Source organism: Phascolarctos cinereus, unplaced genomic scaffold (genome assembly GCF_003287225.1).
Source record: "Phascolarctos cinereus isolate Bilbo 61053 unplaced genomic scaffold, phaCin_HiC Scaffold_4;HRSCAF=312, whole genome shotgun sequence".
In the NCBI taxonomy this organism is placed as follows: Eukaryota; Metazoa; Chordata; class Mammalia; order Diprotodontia; family Phascolarctidae; genus Phascolarctos; species Phascolarctos cinereus.
In genome coordinates this window covers 665,295,756-665,312,308 of record NW_027555847.1, presented here as the reverse complement: position 1 = coordinate 665,312,308, position 16,553 = coordinate 665,295,756, and the positions used below count along the sequence as shown (strand labels likewise).

Below are 16,553 nucleotides of genomic sequence, written 5' to 3'. Positions count from 1 at the left end.
GGTCTTAATTTTAAATCTGTGACCCTGGGAAAGTCATTTTACTTCTTTGACCCTCATTTTTCTCATCTGTAAATTGAAAGTGACATGATTTTATTATCCAGGGATAAATTGCTTAATCCTTAGAGCTCTGCTTCCTTCACTCTAAAATAAGGGGGTGTTGGCCTATGTAGTCTAGAGAAGCAGAGCATCATAGTGGGTAGATACTGTATTTGTCAGGAAGCCCTAGGCTCAAATCCCACCTCAGATACTCACAGTCTGTGAAATCTTGAGCAAATCACTTAATCTCTATGGATTTCGGTTTCCTCCTCTGTAAAATACCCTGTGTGTTTATGCAGAAAGGGCAGTGTTCCTTTGAGACTGTCGATCAAATGGCATTTCTTCATCTAGGAAACACTGATAATTATAAAGCCTATGCTAGCTTGCTAGTTCACCAGTTTCTCCTAGCAGACAGCTCTTGTTTCAAAAATCTCTAGAGAAAAGACATGTCTTTTATCAGTTTGCTTGCATATAACTCAGCTTATTGAAAAAATTAAGCCATTCCTCTGCAGGAACTCCCCCCCCCCTTTTTTGTTTTCCTTGTGTACATTTACATTTGTGTTACTTAGGGGCTTGTGCTATACAGAAATTTTGTCTTTAGTTGTAGGTGTTTGTTTTTAGAATTATTATAGTTTATTCATTTGAAAGAAGGTTCTTGCCTCTTAAACGATGGTCAAGGCCTCTCCATAGCACCAGTTTTATATGTGATGAATTTCTCAATTCAGTCTTTCACTCAGCAGTGATGTAGTAATAGTGGAGAGTGGCAAAGTCAGTGATGTTCCTGAAAGGAAGAAATTTGGCAGGATGAAGCTCCTGCAGTTTTCTGAGAACCACCGGCCTGCATACTGGGGTACCTGGAACAAGAAAACGTCAGCCATCCGTCCACGTAACCCCTGGTCCAAAGATATTGTAAGCAATTCCTAAAGTTGCTTGTTGTTCAGGTCGTGTGTGTGTGTGTGTGTGTGTGTGTGTGTGTTTATATCTTGCTGTCTTATTTGGTCTTGTTAGAAATTTCTTTGATTTTTCAGATAAGACAGTTCTTTATAGCTTTAAATCTATGATCCTGTGATCCCTGTGTTCAGAGAGCTTAGAGTCTAGTATGGGGATAAGATGCCAGCATGAATAACCATAATACATATTACATTAATTACTAAACAAAGTGCTGGTTATCTAAGATAATCTTTAGGATGAAGTACTTGGTTCATTGACATTGGTTCGTTTTTCTTTTAGAAGCTGTTGGACTATGAAATAGATAGTGATGAGGAGTGGGAAGAAGAAGAACCAGGAGAGTCCCTCTCTCATAGTGAAGGGGTAAGAACAGCTCTGGAAATTTAGAAGAGTTAGCTTTCAAGAGACAGGTTCGAAATCAGTCTAAACTGGTTTGATGAGATTCATGCCTGTATATACTGTTTGCATAAAAAGTAAATGGTGTTTCCTCCTTTAATTTTGGCAAAGGTCCATTGTACCAAAAAATGAAATTAAATATTTTTTCCTCCTTAGGATGATGAGGATGAAGGGGGTGAGGATGAAGATGATGATGATGGCTTTTTTGTACCTCATGGATACCTATCTGAGGATGAAGGAGTGACTGAAGTAAGTTTGTAATAATTATTAGTGATAACTGTGGGGTTTGAAATTTTGAAAAAATTTCTTTAGTTAGCAAAAAAATTTTTTCTCCTTTCCACCTCCCCCCATTGAAAAAGAAAGAACAAAACCTTTGTAACAGATACTAATATTTAAACAAAACAAATTCCATTGTTAGATTTATATAAATATATGTCTCCATCTGCACCCTTATTCCATCATATTTCTGTCAGATGTAGGTGGAATGTTTCATCAGAAATCCTCTGAAATCATGGTTGGTCATTGCATTGATCAGGGTTCTCAAGTTTTTCAAAGTTGTTTGTCTTTATGTTATTCCTGTTATTGCATAAATTATTGTCCTGGTTCTGCTCACTTCACTCTGAATCAATTTGTACAATTTTACCCACGTTTCTCTGAACTGTCCTTTTTATAATTTCTTATGTTTCAATAGTATTCCATTTTAGTGATGACTGTGTAAAAGGTTCAGCCCAAAATTACTTTCTGAAGTAAATTAGGCCATCAGTTCCCCATCTTGGTTGTACTTCATCTGAGCCATCTCAAGTGTCACAAAATTCTAAAAGTAAGTTTTGATTTCTGTATTTAAATTTGTCATTGCGATACAAATGAAGATCCGTTGAACATCAGAATCAGTGGTCCTGCAGTTTCCAGCTTTCATTTTTAAAAAATAATGAAAAATAAATTAGGGTAAGTAGCATGGCATAATAGAAAGAGCCCTTAACTGGGAAGTGTAAGACTTAGATTCTAGTTCCATCTTAATCACTAATTTTTTAGCTGTGTGACCTTGAGCAAATTACTTTCTTAAACTGCAAAATAAAGTGGGGATTAGACTTTGTCCTAATCTGCCTTCTCTTTTCTTTCTCTCTGTTCTCTCACTTAGTGATCTTATCAGCTTCCTTGAGTTTAATTATATGATGACTTGCAAGTCTATGTACTCAGTCTTACTCTCTTTCTAAGCTCCAGCTGCCTACCATACATTTCAAATTTGATATACCATGGACATCGAGTTAAACATGTCTAAAGGAGAACTTATTATCTTTCCCCTATAAATAACATCCATCTTCTAAGCTTCCTTATTTTTAATTACCATTTACTCTTCCAGTCTCTCATGTTCATAACTTTGTCGTTATTCAGAATTCTGACCCTTAAGAAATTGGTCAGATTTATCGGTATAGTCCTGATCAAGGAAAGAGAGGGACCAATGTTCTTTCTAATTTCAACTTCTCATCAGGAATGCGTGGAAGTCCTCTATCTCATTAAAGGTCAGTTTCTCCCCTTGTAAGATAAGACTCAGTTTTGCTGTGTAAGTTATTCATGGTTGTAAGCCTGATTTTTTGCCTTCTCAGTATCGTGTTCCAATCTCTCCACTCCCTTATAGTGTAGCTGTTAAATCTTGTGTGATTCTGACTGTGGCTCCTTAGTACTCAAATTCTTTCTAGATGCCTGCACTATTTTCCCTTTGACCTGGGCACTCTGAATTTTGGCTATGATATTCCTAGGAATTTTCATTTGGGGGTTTATTTCAGGTGGTGATGGGTAGAGAGTTTGTTTTGCTGTGATGCCTTCTGTTTTTCCCCCATTTTTTTTCAGTGTTTTGACTTTTATATTTCTTGATATCTCATTGAGTCATTAGCTTCTATTTGGTTAATTCTAATTTTCAGTCAATAAATATTTATTTAAGTGTCTGCTAAGTATCAGGCACTGTGCTAAGCACTGGGGATACAAAAGGAGATAAAAGACAGTCTCTGCCCTCAAGGAGCTTATAATCTTGGGTATGGTTTTGAATACTTCTTGTTCCAAGCTGTTAATTCTCTTTTCATATTTTTCTTGCATACCTCTCCTTTCTTTTCCCATTTTTTCCTCTACCACTCTCCACTTAGTTTTATTGGTTTTAAAAATTTTTTTTTTTTAGGCAATTGGGGTTAAGTGACTTGCCCAGGGTCGCACAGCTAGTACACATCAAGTGTTTGGTCTGAGGCCGGATTTGAACTCAGGTCCTCCCGACTTCAGGGCTGGTGCTCTATCCACTGTGCCACCTAGCTGCCCTCCACTTAGTTTTAAAAATAATTTTTAGCTGTTTTTAAAACTCTTTAGCTCTTCCAGGAATTCTGGCTGGATTTGTGCCTAAACTGCATTTTTCTTTGAGGCTTTGCTTGTAGGTTGATTTGGAGTCATTCTTTTCTGGATTTGTGTCTTGAGCTTACCTGTTGCCACAATAGTTCTTTATGGTGGGGTTCTTTATTTGTTTGCCCATTCTTCTAGTGTACTTCTTGACTTTAGACTTTATGTTAGAGTTGGGCTCTCTGCACTTCTGGGGGATTATCTGGACTGAGCTTCTGTCCTCTTGTGAACTTCTATTGCTTTTCATAACTCAGTGAAACCTGCAAACTTTCAGTGCTCCCAAAGTGATGTGATTCAGGGGTAAAGTCTGGTCATTGCCCTTCAGATCTGAGCTCTGCCAAGTTCCTGACCCAGGTTTGGATCTGTCAGCTTGTCCTTGGTTAGTCGTTTCAGTAGACCACTGTTGGATCCAGCCATTATTAACTTGCTAGGAGGCTTTGCAGGTTCAGGGTGACTGATTCTGAACTTTTTCCTCACTCTGTATACAGGTAGGGCCCCCCCTCCCCCCCCACCATAATTACTCCTCCCTTCTGTCTAGGCCTGGGTACAGGTCTACTCCTCAGTCTACCCTAGATCTGTGAATTGGAATTGGGTAGTAAGTGAGAGTTCCCAAATGTCACTTATTCCTGCATCCTGTGCTACTTAAGTGATCCTCTGGCATGCCTTCTTGCTTGGGATCCCTTCTTACTCATTCTCAGTCCTTTTTCCATCCTAGGGCATAGGAGTGCTTCACGTGTGGCATATTTCTGGCCAGACGCTGTCCTCTGTGTCTATCTCCCTAAGCCAATCTGGGCGAGGAAAACTACTCACTGATTTTTTTTTCTTGGATTTACCAATCAGAATTCAGTGTGGTGTGTTTTCTAGATCTTTGTGGAGTAGATGTGGTGAGGGAGCTAGGCTGTTCTTCTTCCAGCTACTCCACCGTCTTGACTTTGCCTGTCTTTAATTTCAAAAGAAGTCAACTTCTCATAAGAGCCAGCAGTGGCCTGAAATTAAGAATAAATATAAGATAGATAGTTGTTGCCACATATAATACTACATCAAGCAATCCTTTTAAAGAAAAGAGCTCTAGTTAAGGTTGGAATGTTTGACCATGTCTCTGTCTCATGATTTGCAGGAGGGTGCAGATTCAGAAAATCACAGGGTTCGTCAGAAGCTGAAGGCAAAGGAATGGGATGAGTTGTTAGCCAAGGGGAAGAGGTTCCGTGTGCTCCAGCCAGTGAAAATTGGCTGCATCTGGGAAGGCGAGAAGAACAGTAATGCCAGTTCAGACCTAAAGGTGTTGCAGCAATTCACAGCTTGTATTCTGGACACAGTCATTCCAGAGGAGGAGCATACGCCGAAGGCTAACAAAAGAGAGAAAAGGGACCGACAGAGTAAGCTCTGAGTTTGGGGAGGGGGGTGGCATGAGAAACCAAAGGCAGAGATCTTCCCATCTGCCCAGTATCCTATGATTATAGGACTTAGAGTTGTAAGGAATGTTAGCGATCATTAAGTCCAGTTCAGACCAAAACATTTGTTCACTGCCTACTTTGTGTTAGCCATTATGCCAGGTGCTGGGATACAAAGACAAACCGTCTCTGCCTTCAGGGAGCTTATATTCTATTGGGAGAAAATAGCAGCATTGACACAGATAGTAGACAAAAGTAATTTGAGGAGGGAATGAATGTTAGCTAAAAATCAGGAAACCATGGAAGGCTTCACAGAGAAGGTGGCACTTGAGCCTTATAGAAGAGGAAGATGTTGAGGTGAAGTTGAGGAAGTATGTTCAGGCATAGAAGACACCTTGTATGAATGTGTGGAGCTGTAGTTTATAGATAAGGAAACTGAGGCTCAGAGACAGGAAGTAATTTATCTAAAGTCATATCAGTAGTGGGAGTAGACTTCCTCTCAAGTGCTCTGATGCCACATTTAGTGCTCTTTCCACATTGATATGGAACTCATTGGAGGAGTCCCAGGAATAACCAGGGACTGGTGGAAGGTGACAGTTACTAAGCAAACAATCAACCTACTGAACCAAGCATTGTCGAATGATGGACACTGGGGATAAAAGTGAAATAGTCAGGGCTCTGGAGAGACGATGTCAAGTCAACAAGCGTTTATTTAGTGCCTGCTATGGCTCGGCACTGTGCTAAGAGCTAGGGATTGGAAGAAAAGCAAAAACACAATCCTTGCCTTTAAGGAGCTCACTCTCTAATGAAGAGATAATATGTAAACAATTATGTGCATATGCGATACGCATTATGAATGGGAGATAATCTCAAAGGGAGGGCCTTCGCAGTGGGGGGGAGGGGCAGGAAGGGTCTTTTTGCAGAAAGGTGACCTATCCATAATCACATAGCTACTAAGTGTCAGAAGTGGGATTTAAACCCAGGATGCCTCTGACCCAAAGTCCAGCCTCTTTCCACTGTACCAAGCCACACTTCACTTCTTGTCTGTAGTGTCTCTGGTTTATCTTGGGCATTAGTAGGGAAGAGAATAAGTTTGAATTTCACAGACGTGTGATTTCAGTCTTGAATTTTCTGGCAACGAGGCTTCTATGCTTTTTCTAGAGAGTTTTTTTTTAAATTTGTTTATTTTGAATTATCAACAATCACTTCATAAGCTTCTGAGCTTCAAATTTTTCTCTTTCTCCCTCCCCTAGACGGCCCACAATCTGATATAGGCTATACATATACATTCCTATTAAACTTATTTTCACATTAGTGATGTAAGTACACAGAGTTCTTCCGACTGCACAATAACAGTAATTATAGCTTATATTTATAAATTGAACTATTTATGAAGTATTTGCCTTATAGTAACACTGTAAAGTGTGACTAGGTATAGCAAATAATATCCTAATTTTTTGAAGAAAGTGAGGCCTAGAGAGATTAAATTGTTCTTGGATGCACAGCTAGTAAGTAAGTAACTGATCCATGACTCAGAGCCAATTCTTCAGACTCTAAACACAATGTTTTTTCTACTGTGCACAAGATATTAAGCTACCCCCTCTGACATTTTGGGGCAGCTAGGTGGCACAGTGGATAGAGCACCTGTCCTGAAGTCAGGAGGACCTGAGTTCAAATCTAACCTCAGACCAAACACTTGACACTTACTAGCTGTGTGACCCTGGGCAAGTCACTTAACCCCAATTGCCTTTAAAAAAAAAAAAGGTCTTAAGCTAAAAAGTAATTATCCATCACAGTCCTACAGAGGGCCCCAATTCATGCGCATTATGTTTTACTGCCATTCATTATAAGTTGTGGTTTGTTTTTTTCTCCTTAACCAGTCTTGGAACAGTTACTCCCATTATTGCATGGGAATGTGAATGGAAGTAAAGTGATTATTCAAGAATTCCAGGAGTGCTGCCGCCAAGGATTGTTCAGTAAGGGTACTAGCAGTCCTGATAGTGGCACTGCTAGCCCTGCAAGTCCAAGTACCTCTCGGCCACAGACTCCAACTGCTAATGAGGATGCTGCTATACCTTCCAAAGCTAGACTAAAGCGGATTATTTCTGAGAACTCAGTATATGAGAAGAGACCAGATTTCAGGATGTGTTGGTATGTTCACTTGGAGGTGCTCAAGAGCTTTGACCAAGAGCACCTACCTGTGCCTTGTCAATGGAACTACATCACTCAGGTCCCATCTGCTACTAAAGAGGACAATGGCAGTGGGCTAAGCCTGGGGCCCACACAGACTACCCCAGTCTCACTAAAGAGAAAGAACACAGGCAGTATGTCTATCACTCATTTCATGAAGAAGCCAAGGCATGATGAACAGGTGAGAGTTCCCTTGGGAGCATCCTGATCATCTCTTCCCCAAAAGAAGAAGGAGAGCAACAGCTAGTAATATCATACGCGCATCATACGTGGGTACTGAATAAAGCTTTGGGGATTGACACTGGAGGCTGGGTTTGAAAAGACAAGCGAGGCTGGTCTCTTGATGTCCTGTAAGGAGAAAATGATCCTGCTTTTGAATTTGCAGAAATTAGTTTTATAAGGGATTATTAATTGGAAGGTTAAAGGTCCTAGATATCTGTGAAAGCTTTATCTTTTTGTGTTCCTAAACTCAGTTTCTGACTACTCATTCCTATAGTGTTCCCACTAAACTAACTAAACATTAATCAGTCCATATAGCAAGTCAAATTTTTCAGAACTGGAGAGTCTCAAAATTGAATTGACTTCCCGAGGTCATCTAATTCAACCCATACCTGAACAGGCATCCATTCTACAGCATCCCCAGCAAAAGTAAGACCCTAGTGATGGAGAATTCATTACTCCCTTACAGGGCAGTTCATTGTACTTATGGGCAGATCTAGTTTTAAGGAATTTTTTCTTCTAGTGAGCTTAATTCTGCCTCCAAGAAAACAAGTATAATCCTTCATTATCGTCGCCCCACCCAAATCTTCTGAAAGCTAAACACACCCAGTTCCTTCTGTCAGTCTTTGTGATGCTATCATCATCTTCAGTCTTCACCAACCTGGTAGCCATCATCTGGAGAGATTCCAATAAATTGTATTTCCAAACATTTTCCTCCCTCAACTTCACAAAACTTAGCTCTAAATATTTTAGGCTGTTTCTAGAAATTAAATCTACCCTCAAAAGCTGGAGAGTTGACGCCATTAAGAAGGGTCAAGCATATCCTGCAAACTCCAAAGGCAGTTCCAAAAGAGGAGTTCCCAAAAGGCTTTGGGCAGTGGCAATATCGTTAGACTGGGTAGTCTTGAAGGGAGAAGCACTCATTCCATGAGTAAATTCTGACTCATTTGTTTAAAAGTTAGTCATAGTACTTTACATGGTAAACATATACAAAATATTTGTGTGAGAGATCTGAACTCAGCATGTATTAAAAATTTTTTGTAACTTTCAATACCTTTGTTAAATCAACCTAAAAACAGTTGTATATATATTTTTTGATGCGAAGAGGGAGCAGGGAGGGAGGACATTCATAAACACAGTAAGGTGGTTTTGGTTATTATTCTTTGTCTTTTTTTCTCTGATTCTATCAATTTTACTATTCTCATGTGCAAAACTGACCAAAGTATGATAATCAGCAAAGGCCAGTCATCCTCTAAATGAAAAAAACAAAAACAAAAACAAAAACCATGTCGTGCAAGTGAGAAATAGAAGAGTATAATCAGTTTCTCTAAAAATTGAATATTATCAACGTAACTTTGTAATAAGCCTACAATGATGCTATGACCCCATCTATCCATTTAAGCACCAAGTTCTTAGAAGTTGTAAAGTTTAGGTCTAATGAGAAAACCATGACCACTGTCAAAATCTTTTTAATGTAAAAAAATAGAATACATTTATTGTGCATTTTAGGACAGTTGAAACTAAAATCTAACTGTTAGTGTAATACTACTTCCCTAAGAAAGCCTACTCTGATGACTAATTGTGGAATGGAGAAAACCTTGGATGTCCCGAGGTAATAATGGGTAGATGGACTCATAGGATCGTAGATAGAGCTGGGTCTTTAAAAATCTAGTCCAACCCCCTTATTTTATAGATGAAGAAACTGAAGCTTATTAGTTTGTCCGTAGTCACACAGCTAACACATAGCCATGCTAAGATTCAAACCCTGGTCTTTGGACTGCAGACTCAGTGCCTATTTTGCTACAACACTAAAATTTTAATTTCTGTAAATAACGTAATATTTTCCTGACATGTCCAGCAGTCCCTTTTCTCTAGCTACTGTCTCCATTGACAAGGAAATGTTGTACCCATCCAGCATTTAAACAAAATGATCCCCATATCAGTTTTGCTGTTTCTGTTAAAGATACATCTCATTGGATGCTTTAGGTTGAAACTGTGGAAATGGATGGATTCCAAGCAGACACTGAAGAGGAGGAGGAGGATGACACTGATTGCATGAATGTAGATATCCCAGTCAGTGGAGGTGAGAAGAATTAGAAGTTTAAGCTATTATTTCTCTTTTCTAATATTTTTTTGGTAAATATTTAGTATTTTGTTTTTTCCAATTACATGTAAAGATAGTTTTCAACATTAATTTTTTATAAGATTTTGAGTTCCAAATTTTTTTCACTCTTCCTTCCATTCTCCACCCCCCTCAAGATGGCAAGCAATCTGATATAGGTTATACGTGTGTAATCATGTGAACATATTTCCGTGTTAGTCTTGTTGTGAAAGAAGAAACAGAACAAAAGGGAAAAGCCAAAAAAAAGTGAAAATAAGTATGCTTTGATCTGCATTCAAACTCCATAGTTCTTTCTTGAGATGTGGATAGCATTTTCTGTCCTGAGTCTTTCGGAATTATCTTGGGTCCTTGTATTACTGAGAAGAGCTGAGTCAGTCATAGTTGATAATCATGCAGCGTTGCTGTTACTACATACAGTGTTCTCCTGGTTCTGCTCACTTCACTCAACATCAGTTCATAGAAGTCTTTCTAGGTTTTTCTGAAATTTGTCTGCTCATCATTTCTTATGGCACAGTAGTATTTTATTACATTCATATACCATAGCTTGTTCAGCCATCCCCCAATTGATGTGCATTTCCTTAGTTTCCAGTTCTTTGCCACCACAAAAAGAGCTGCTATAAATTTTTTTTATTTTTTTACTTAATAGTATTTTATTTTTTTCCAGTTACATGCAACGATAGTTTTCAACAATCATTTTTACAAGTTTCGAGTTCCAAATTTTTTCTTCCTCCCTCCCCTTATCCCTTCCCAAGAGGGCAAGCAAGCAATCTGATAGAGGCTGTACATGTATAATCATATTAAGGATTCTGGTTTTTAATCCACTCTGCTGTCTGCTTCCATTTTATGGGACAGTTCATCCCATTCAGATTCACAGTTATGATTACTAATTGTGTATTTCTCTCCGTCCTATTTTTCCCATTTACACTTTTTTCTCTTTCCTTTCACCCTGTTCCTCCTCACCAGTGTTTTGCTTCTGACCACCCCCTCTCTCAATCTGCCCTCCCTTCTATCAGTCCTTACCTCCCTTTTCTTTTCCCCTTTCCTTCCAGCTTCCTCATAGGGTAAGATAGATTTCTTTACCCAACTGAAAGTGTATGTTATTCCTTCTTTGAGCCAAAGCTAATAAGAGTAAGGTTCAAACAGTGCTCACCTCCTCTCTTCTTTCTCTTTACTGAAATAGGTCTTCCATGCCTCTTCATGTGATATAATTTACCCCATTCTGCCTCCCCCTTTCCTCTTTTCCCAGTACAATCCTTTTTTTTTCTACCTGGTTCTTGATGTCTCATAGAGTCATTGGCTTCCACTTTCCCCATTCTAATTTTTAAGGAATTATTTTCTTCAGTTAGCTTTTGTACCTCCTTTTCCATTTGGCCAATTCTATTTTTTAAGGAGTTATTTTCTTCAGTCATTTTTTGTGCTTCTTTTTCCAAGCTGTTGCCTCTTTTTTCATAATTCCCCTACATAACTCTCATTTCTTTTCCCAATTTTTCTTCTGCCTCCCTTAGTGATTTTTAAAATCCTTTTTGAGGGGCAGCTAGGTGGCTCAGTGAATAGAGCACTGGCTCTGGAGTCATGAAGACCTGAGTTCAAATGCGGCCTCAGACACATAACACTCACTAGCTGTGTGACTCTGGGCAAGTCACTTAACCCCAGTTGCCTCACCAAAAAAAAAAAAAAGCCTTTTTGAGCTCTTCCAAGAGAACTTTTTGGGCTTGAGACCAATTCATATTCCCTTCTGAGGCTTCACATGTAGGCAGTGTGACGTTGTTGTCCTCTTCTGAGTTTTGGGGTTTGTTGCCATAGTAGCTTTCTGTGGTCAGAGCTCTTTTGGTTTTTGCTCATTTAAAAAAGTTGAGCTGTGCTTCTGGGGCACAGTGGGCTGTCCTAAGCTTTTTGCGCTGGAGGCCAGGGTCCTGATCACTGTCTTTCTGTGCCTGGGTGGGCCTCTGGGGCTGACAGCTTGCCTACTGAGCTACGGCGGCCCTGCCTAGTCATTCCTGTTGCCACTGGGTTCCAGGGCTGGCAGTTTGCCTGCTGTGCTGGGGCTGGAGGCCTTACAGCTGGCCTGCTGTACCACTGGCCTGCTATGCCAGGACTATCACGCCGTGGTTGCTGATCTGTGCTGTGGCTAAGAGCCTCCTGTTGGTTTGCCCAGACACTGCCTGCGCTGGGCTGCGTTCTCCTTCTACCCAAGTGAAACAGACCTTTCCTGAAATCCTTGTAAGTTATCTTGGGCTAGAAAATTGTTTCACTCCATCTTTTTGTGGATTCTGTTGCTCCAGAATTCTTTTAGAGGCTTGATTTAATGTTGTTTCTGAGGGAAACTAGGGAGAGCTCAGGCAAATTCCTGGCTTCTCTCTGCCATCCTGGCTTTGCCCCTAGTATTTCTCTTTAAAAGTATTTTTTCCCTTTTTGAGGCCTGAGCCTTTATTTTCTTCTTCATAAAAGAAATGTAGTGTTAATGTAGCCACTTTTAATTGGTGGAATAATTGAGTGACATTACTTATTTGGGGGAATTTGTGATCTCTTCTCTGGTACAAATTGCCATCTAACCATATCTCATTCTACACCTTGTTATCCATGTTTATCCAATGCCCTGGAGGCCTTCCCTTTAAAAAAAAGAAAGCCTGGCTCTGTTTCACTTCTTCCAGTAGTTGTAATATAAGTTCATTGTTCATCAGACAAAAATCTTAAGTTGTAGAAATGCAGTGTGAGAATAGTTAAAAGAGAAGAGCAATTGTAGTTAGGAAGACCTTGGTTAAAAGTCTGCCACTGAGATAGCCTATATGACCATGCTGAGTCAGTGTCCAGCCAGCTCTGTCTCTACATGTTCAGAACAGTTGCTGATCTGCATTGATGATCAGAGAAAATTTTCTTTCTTTTTTTTTTTTTAAAGGCGGTTGGGGTTAAGTGACTTGCCCAAGGTCACACAGCTAGTAAGTGTCAAGTGTTTGGTCTGAGGCCAAATTTGAACTCAGATCCTCCTGACTTCAGGGCCGGTGCTCTATTCACTGCACCACCTAGCTGCCCCCGAGAATTTTCTTACCAGTGAATCAAACCAAAAAAGGACCAGCAGTTAAACTTATATCTTAAGTGTCTAAAAACTGATTCTTTGTCTCCTTTTCTACCGCTGTCTACCACTGTCACTACAGAGGTGGAAAGGGGCAACACAGAACAGAAGGCTGCTCTGGGTTTTTTGTTTTTTGTTTTATGGGTGAGCTTGACCAGGAAATTCATCACAGCCTCTAGGTTGCACCTAGAGCAGCATAGCTTCTCCAACTTGGTAGTAGTGGCTTGAGTTTATGAAAACCTTCATGCCAGATGAGATGTTGAATCAGGATTTCTGAGGAAGTAGTGACAAGAGGAATAATTATTTAATTGCAGAACCTAACAATATTATTAATAATGCTGATAACAATTAGGCATTTAAAAGTTATCAAGGACACTTAGCTGCTTTCTTTGCATATTTACTTATTTGGACTTGATTATTTCTTTTTCTTTTTTTCTCTTTTTCTTATGTTAAGCTCTTTCTAACATAACCAGCAGTCTCTGAAAAATAAGTGGATTCACACATGTCTGCATGAAGGAGGGGAAAGGGAAAGACATACACACTTATATACCACCTGTTGTATGCCAGGCACTGTGCTAAGTACTTTACAATTATGATCTCCCCCTGACATTGTATGGAAAGGCTTGCCTGACTGTCCTAGTCTGTATTTGTAGTGTTGGGCTATGTAGATTGGAGGTAGATCAATACCAGGCCAACAGTGAGTGCTCTGGTCTGGCCTGAAAGGTATTTATCCGATTCTACCATTTAATAACCAAAAAGTTATAACTTTGTGGTGTCGGGGTACTTAGTTTCCCACAATTTGTGAAGAATGGCCAACACGATAACATAAAAGCCTAGTAAACAAATCTGTATTATTTTTGTGAGGAGCTCAAACATTTCAATATTACATTTCCATGTTATCCTGTGACTTTCAGCATAGACATGACCCAAAAAAAGCAGTGACTTGGCCGTTGCATCTTGATTTTCTTCATACCCAGACTGTGGATGTCAGCAAACTCTGGGTCACTTCGCAAATGTCAGGACCAGGAGAACTAAGCAGAGACTAATGTGAGGCAGAAATAGGTGGAGACAGGACAACACAGTTGCCTTTCTTCAAGTAGGAACTAATCTTGCAAGAGGCATGGACAGCCCCAACCTACATATCAGTAATTATCAGATTGTAATAGGGCAATAATTAATGGTAGAGAGTATACTATTTACATTTTTCAAGGGATCTCTTCACTCTAGTATGAAAATGGTTGTCTTCTCTTCGCTCTTTAGCCTGGTGACGGGAGGGAGGGAGGGGAATATTGGTAGCTGCTTTGCTATCTGAAAGTGACAGAAACTCAATTTAAAGAGACCTCACTCTTCTTTTCCAGAGGCTAAATCCCCATGCGGACTTGATTCTAAGCTTGATGATGGTGCAATGGAAACAGAACGCAACAAGGACCCCCAGCCTGTCAGCCCATCTAACAGAACTTAAGACCATGAACTTACTAATCCCATAATGTATGTATGTAGAATTCTTTAGACGTTTTTTAAATGTGTATCAGATACTTGAAATCTTCCCATTTCTTTTGTAAAGAGAAGACAGCACTTTGTCCTGCTTCACAACCCCTTTGGAGGTTTGAAAGTTCATATAGAATGACTGATTAGTTCTTTGATAATTGTAAAAACAAAAACAAAAAACACGCAAACCAAACTGCATATTAATCTGTCTTTAATAAAGCATTATTGAAATTTGATATTTTGTATGAGAAATAACTTGTTTTCCTCTCCAGCCACAGAAGGCAGCCTGTGTTACTGGATTGTAAATGTCCTGAAAACCCCAGTAGCTTCAAGTCAAGGACTTTTTATAATTGTGTATAATATGGGCTTCTGGATATAATGGTGGAAATGTATAAATTTTTATTCTATAGCCCTGACTTGGTCTCTTTCTCCTCTTTTTTATTTAATTTTTTAAAATTATAAGTTTAATAGGCATTAACAAAAACATACTCTACTCCTGTTGTCTTTGGTTTGGCTTGTCAGCTTAATTCTTGCCAATCAATTAAAAAACTCTTGAATGTTTATCGTCGTCCCAGCTTTGTTCAAGGTGCTTTGGGACTTCAGAAAAAAGAAATGAAATTTCTTTGAATTGAATTTAACAGCTTTGGGGAAAGTATGTGTGTTGCACAGACGTCAGGTATTTGCTCATGAATCTCTCATAGTACTTAGAGACAGGCTAGCAGGATTGATTGGGATAACTGCAGCCCAGAGAGAGGAAGGGATTTCAGGTACCCACAGCTAGTTTGTGGGTAACTGAGACTCCCCACCTGGTCCAGTTTTCTTTTCCCTCTCCAACATTGGTGAAGACACATGGTGCCTATATTTAGTCAAGAAATGTGCAGTGTAGTTGTAAAGGCAGGATTAAGCTACGCAAGAAGTATGAGACAGAACTAGAAGCCACAGCTGTGGGGTGGGTAATGAAAGTAACCCTGGATTTAGCCAGGACACTAGGGTGCGGGCCCCAGCGTGGGGACTACCTCTGTGACCCTGGGCAAGGCTCTTGATTTCTCTGAGCATTCGGTACTGGCTCTGTAACTGCACCTTTGTAGTCTTGGAGCATTGCCTGTATCACTGAAAGATTAAGCAGCCTGCCCAGGGTTACACAGCCAGTGATATGGCACATACTTGAGCTCAAGCCTTCCTGGCCAGCTCTGCTCTCTGTTCACTAGACCACACTGCCTCTATATTTGTCAGCAGGAATAATACTTGTACTGCCTCACGTAGTTATAAAACTCAGATGTCAGTTATTAGGGCAGAGAAAACAATCTGCCCTGTTTTTAAAGATGTGTGGAAATTACCTAAAGGACAAATAGTGATCTCACATTCATCCTTAGAAGTTGTATGACCCAAAGCAGGTCATTTCATCTCTCTGAAACTCAGTTTTCTCATCTGTAAAATGGGGCTAATAGTAGTTGTACTGTGCACCTTAGAGAATGTTTGTGAGGAAAGTGCTTGGCAAATGTCCAAGTGCTGTAGAAAGGGGTATTCTGTGATTCCTTCCTCACTGAGCCAGAAAGACTGGTTACTAGACTTTCCCTTTAAGCCCATGTCCCCCAGTGATGTTTGTAAAAGAACATATGGAGAATTTGTTCATTGAAGTATCATTTTCCTTGGGAGACTTCTCACCTAACATCCAGATAAATTCTCAATTTGGCTGTGAGACTTAGATTTAGTAGTGAAGAACATGACAATTCACCCAAGAATTTAATCATACTCTTTAGGGTTCGCAGTGGGGCTACATATTTCAGTGGAAGCGGTACAATGAATAGAGGAACAAATCCACCGTGATTTAACTGAAATAGCTATGTTGAGGGATTGGCTGCCTACGCTGTGAAGCAGGGTGGCATATTGCAGTGGACTGAAAGTCAGAAAGCGCTGGGGCTGAAGCCTCCTCATACACTTAGCTGCTGTGTGACCTTGTGTAAATCACTTTATTCTCTCACTTTGATCATCTGTGAAATGGAGATGATCATGTCAACTACCTCACAGGGGTGTCGGGGGAAAAAATGAAACATGCAAAGTATTTTACCAACCATAAAGCAGCGCACCCTGGTAGTTATTCTTGTTACGAGGTTTTTGCTGTGTTTCTGGAATTTTAGTTAAACTTGAAGCATTCATATTTTATTTTCCTAATAGCTCCGTGAGGTAAATAAGGCAAGCAGTAGTAGTATCCTCTTAGATAAGAAAACAGGCTCTGAGAGACATATATTTCCACACTTTGATTAATGATCTGGCTAATGTAGGTCAGGGGCAAAGAACCTGCAGCCTTGAGGCC

General features: G+C 39.8%; 1 protein-coding gene across 4 annotated transcripts in view; it reads left to right on the top strand.

Moving 5' to 3' along the window:
- Positions 1–14,655, top strand: part of CHAF1A (chromatin assembly factor 1 subunit A) — a 57,282-nt gene extending 42,627 nt beyond the window's left edge. The window contains exons 9-15 of one of the 4 annotated variants that reach the window (XM_020971426.2): positions 777–945; positions 1,267–1,347; positions 1,537–1,629; positions 4,877–5,135; positions 7,031–7,521; positions 9,546–9,642; positions 14,110–14,655. In XM_020971426.2, coding sequence (XP_020827085.1) covers positions 777–945; positions 1,267–1,347; positions 1,537–1,629; positions 4,877–5,135; positions 7,031–7,521; positions 9,546–9,642; positions 14,110–14,213 — 1,294 coding nt within the window. In that variant the 3' untranslated portion in view covers positions 14,214–14,655. Of the gene's footprint in view, positions 1–761; positions 946–1,266; positions 1,348–1,536; positions 1,630–4,876; positions 5,136–7,030; positions 7,522–9,545; positions 9,643–14,109 lie in introns of all 4 variants that reach the window. The other 3 variants (XM_078154001.1, XM_078154000.1, XM_078154002.1) reach the window with 3 other exon arrangements.
- The last annotated feature ends 1,898 nt before the right edge of the window (positions 14,656–16,553 follow it).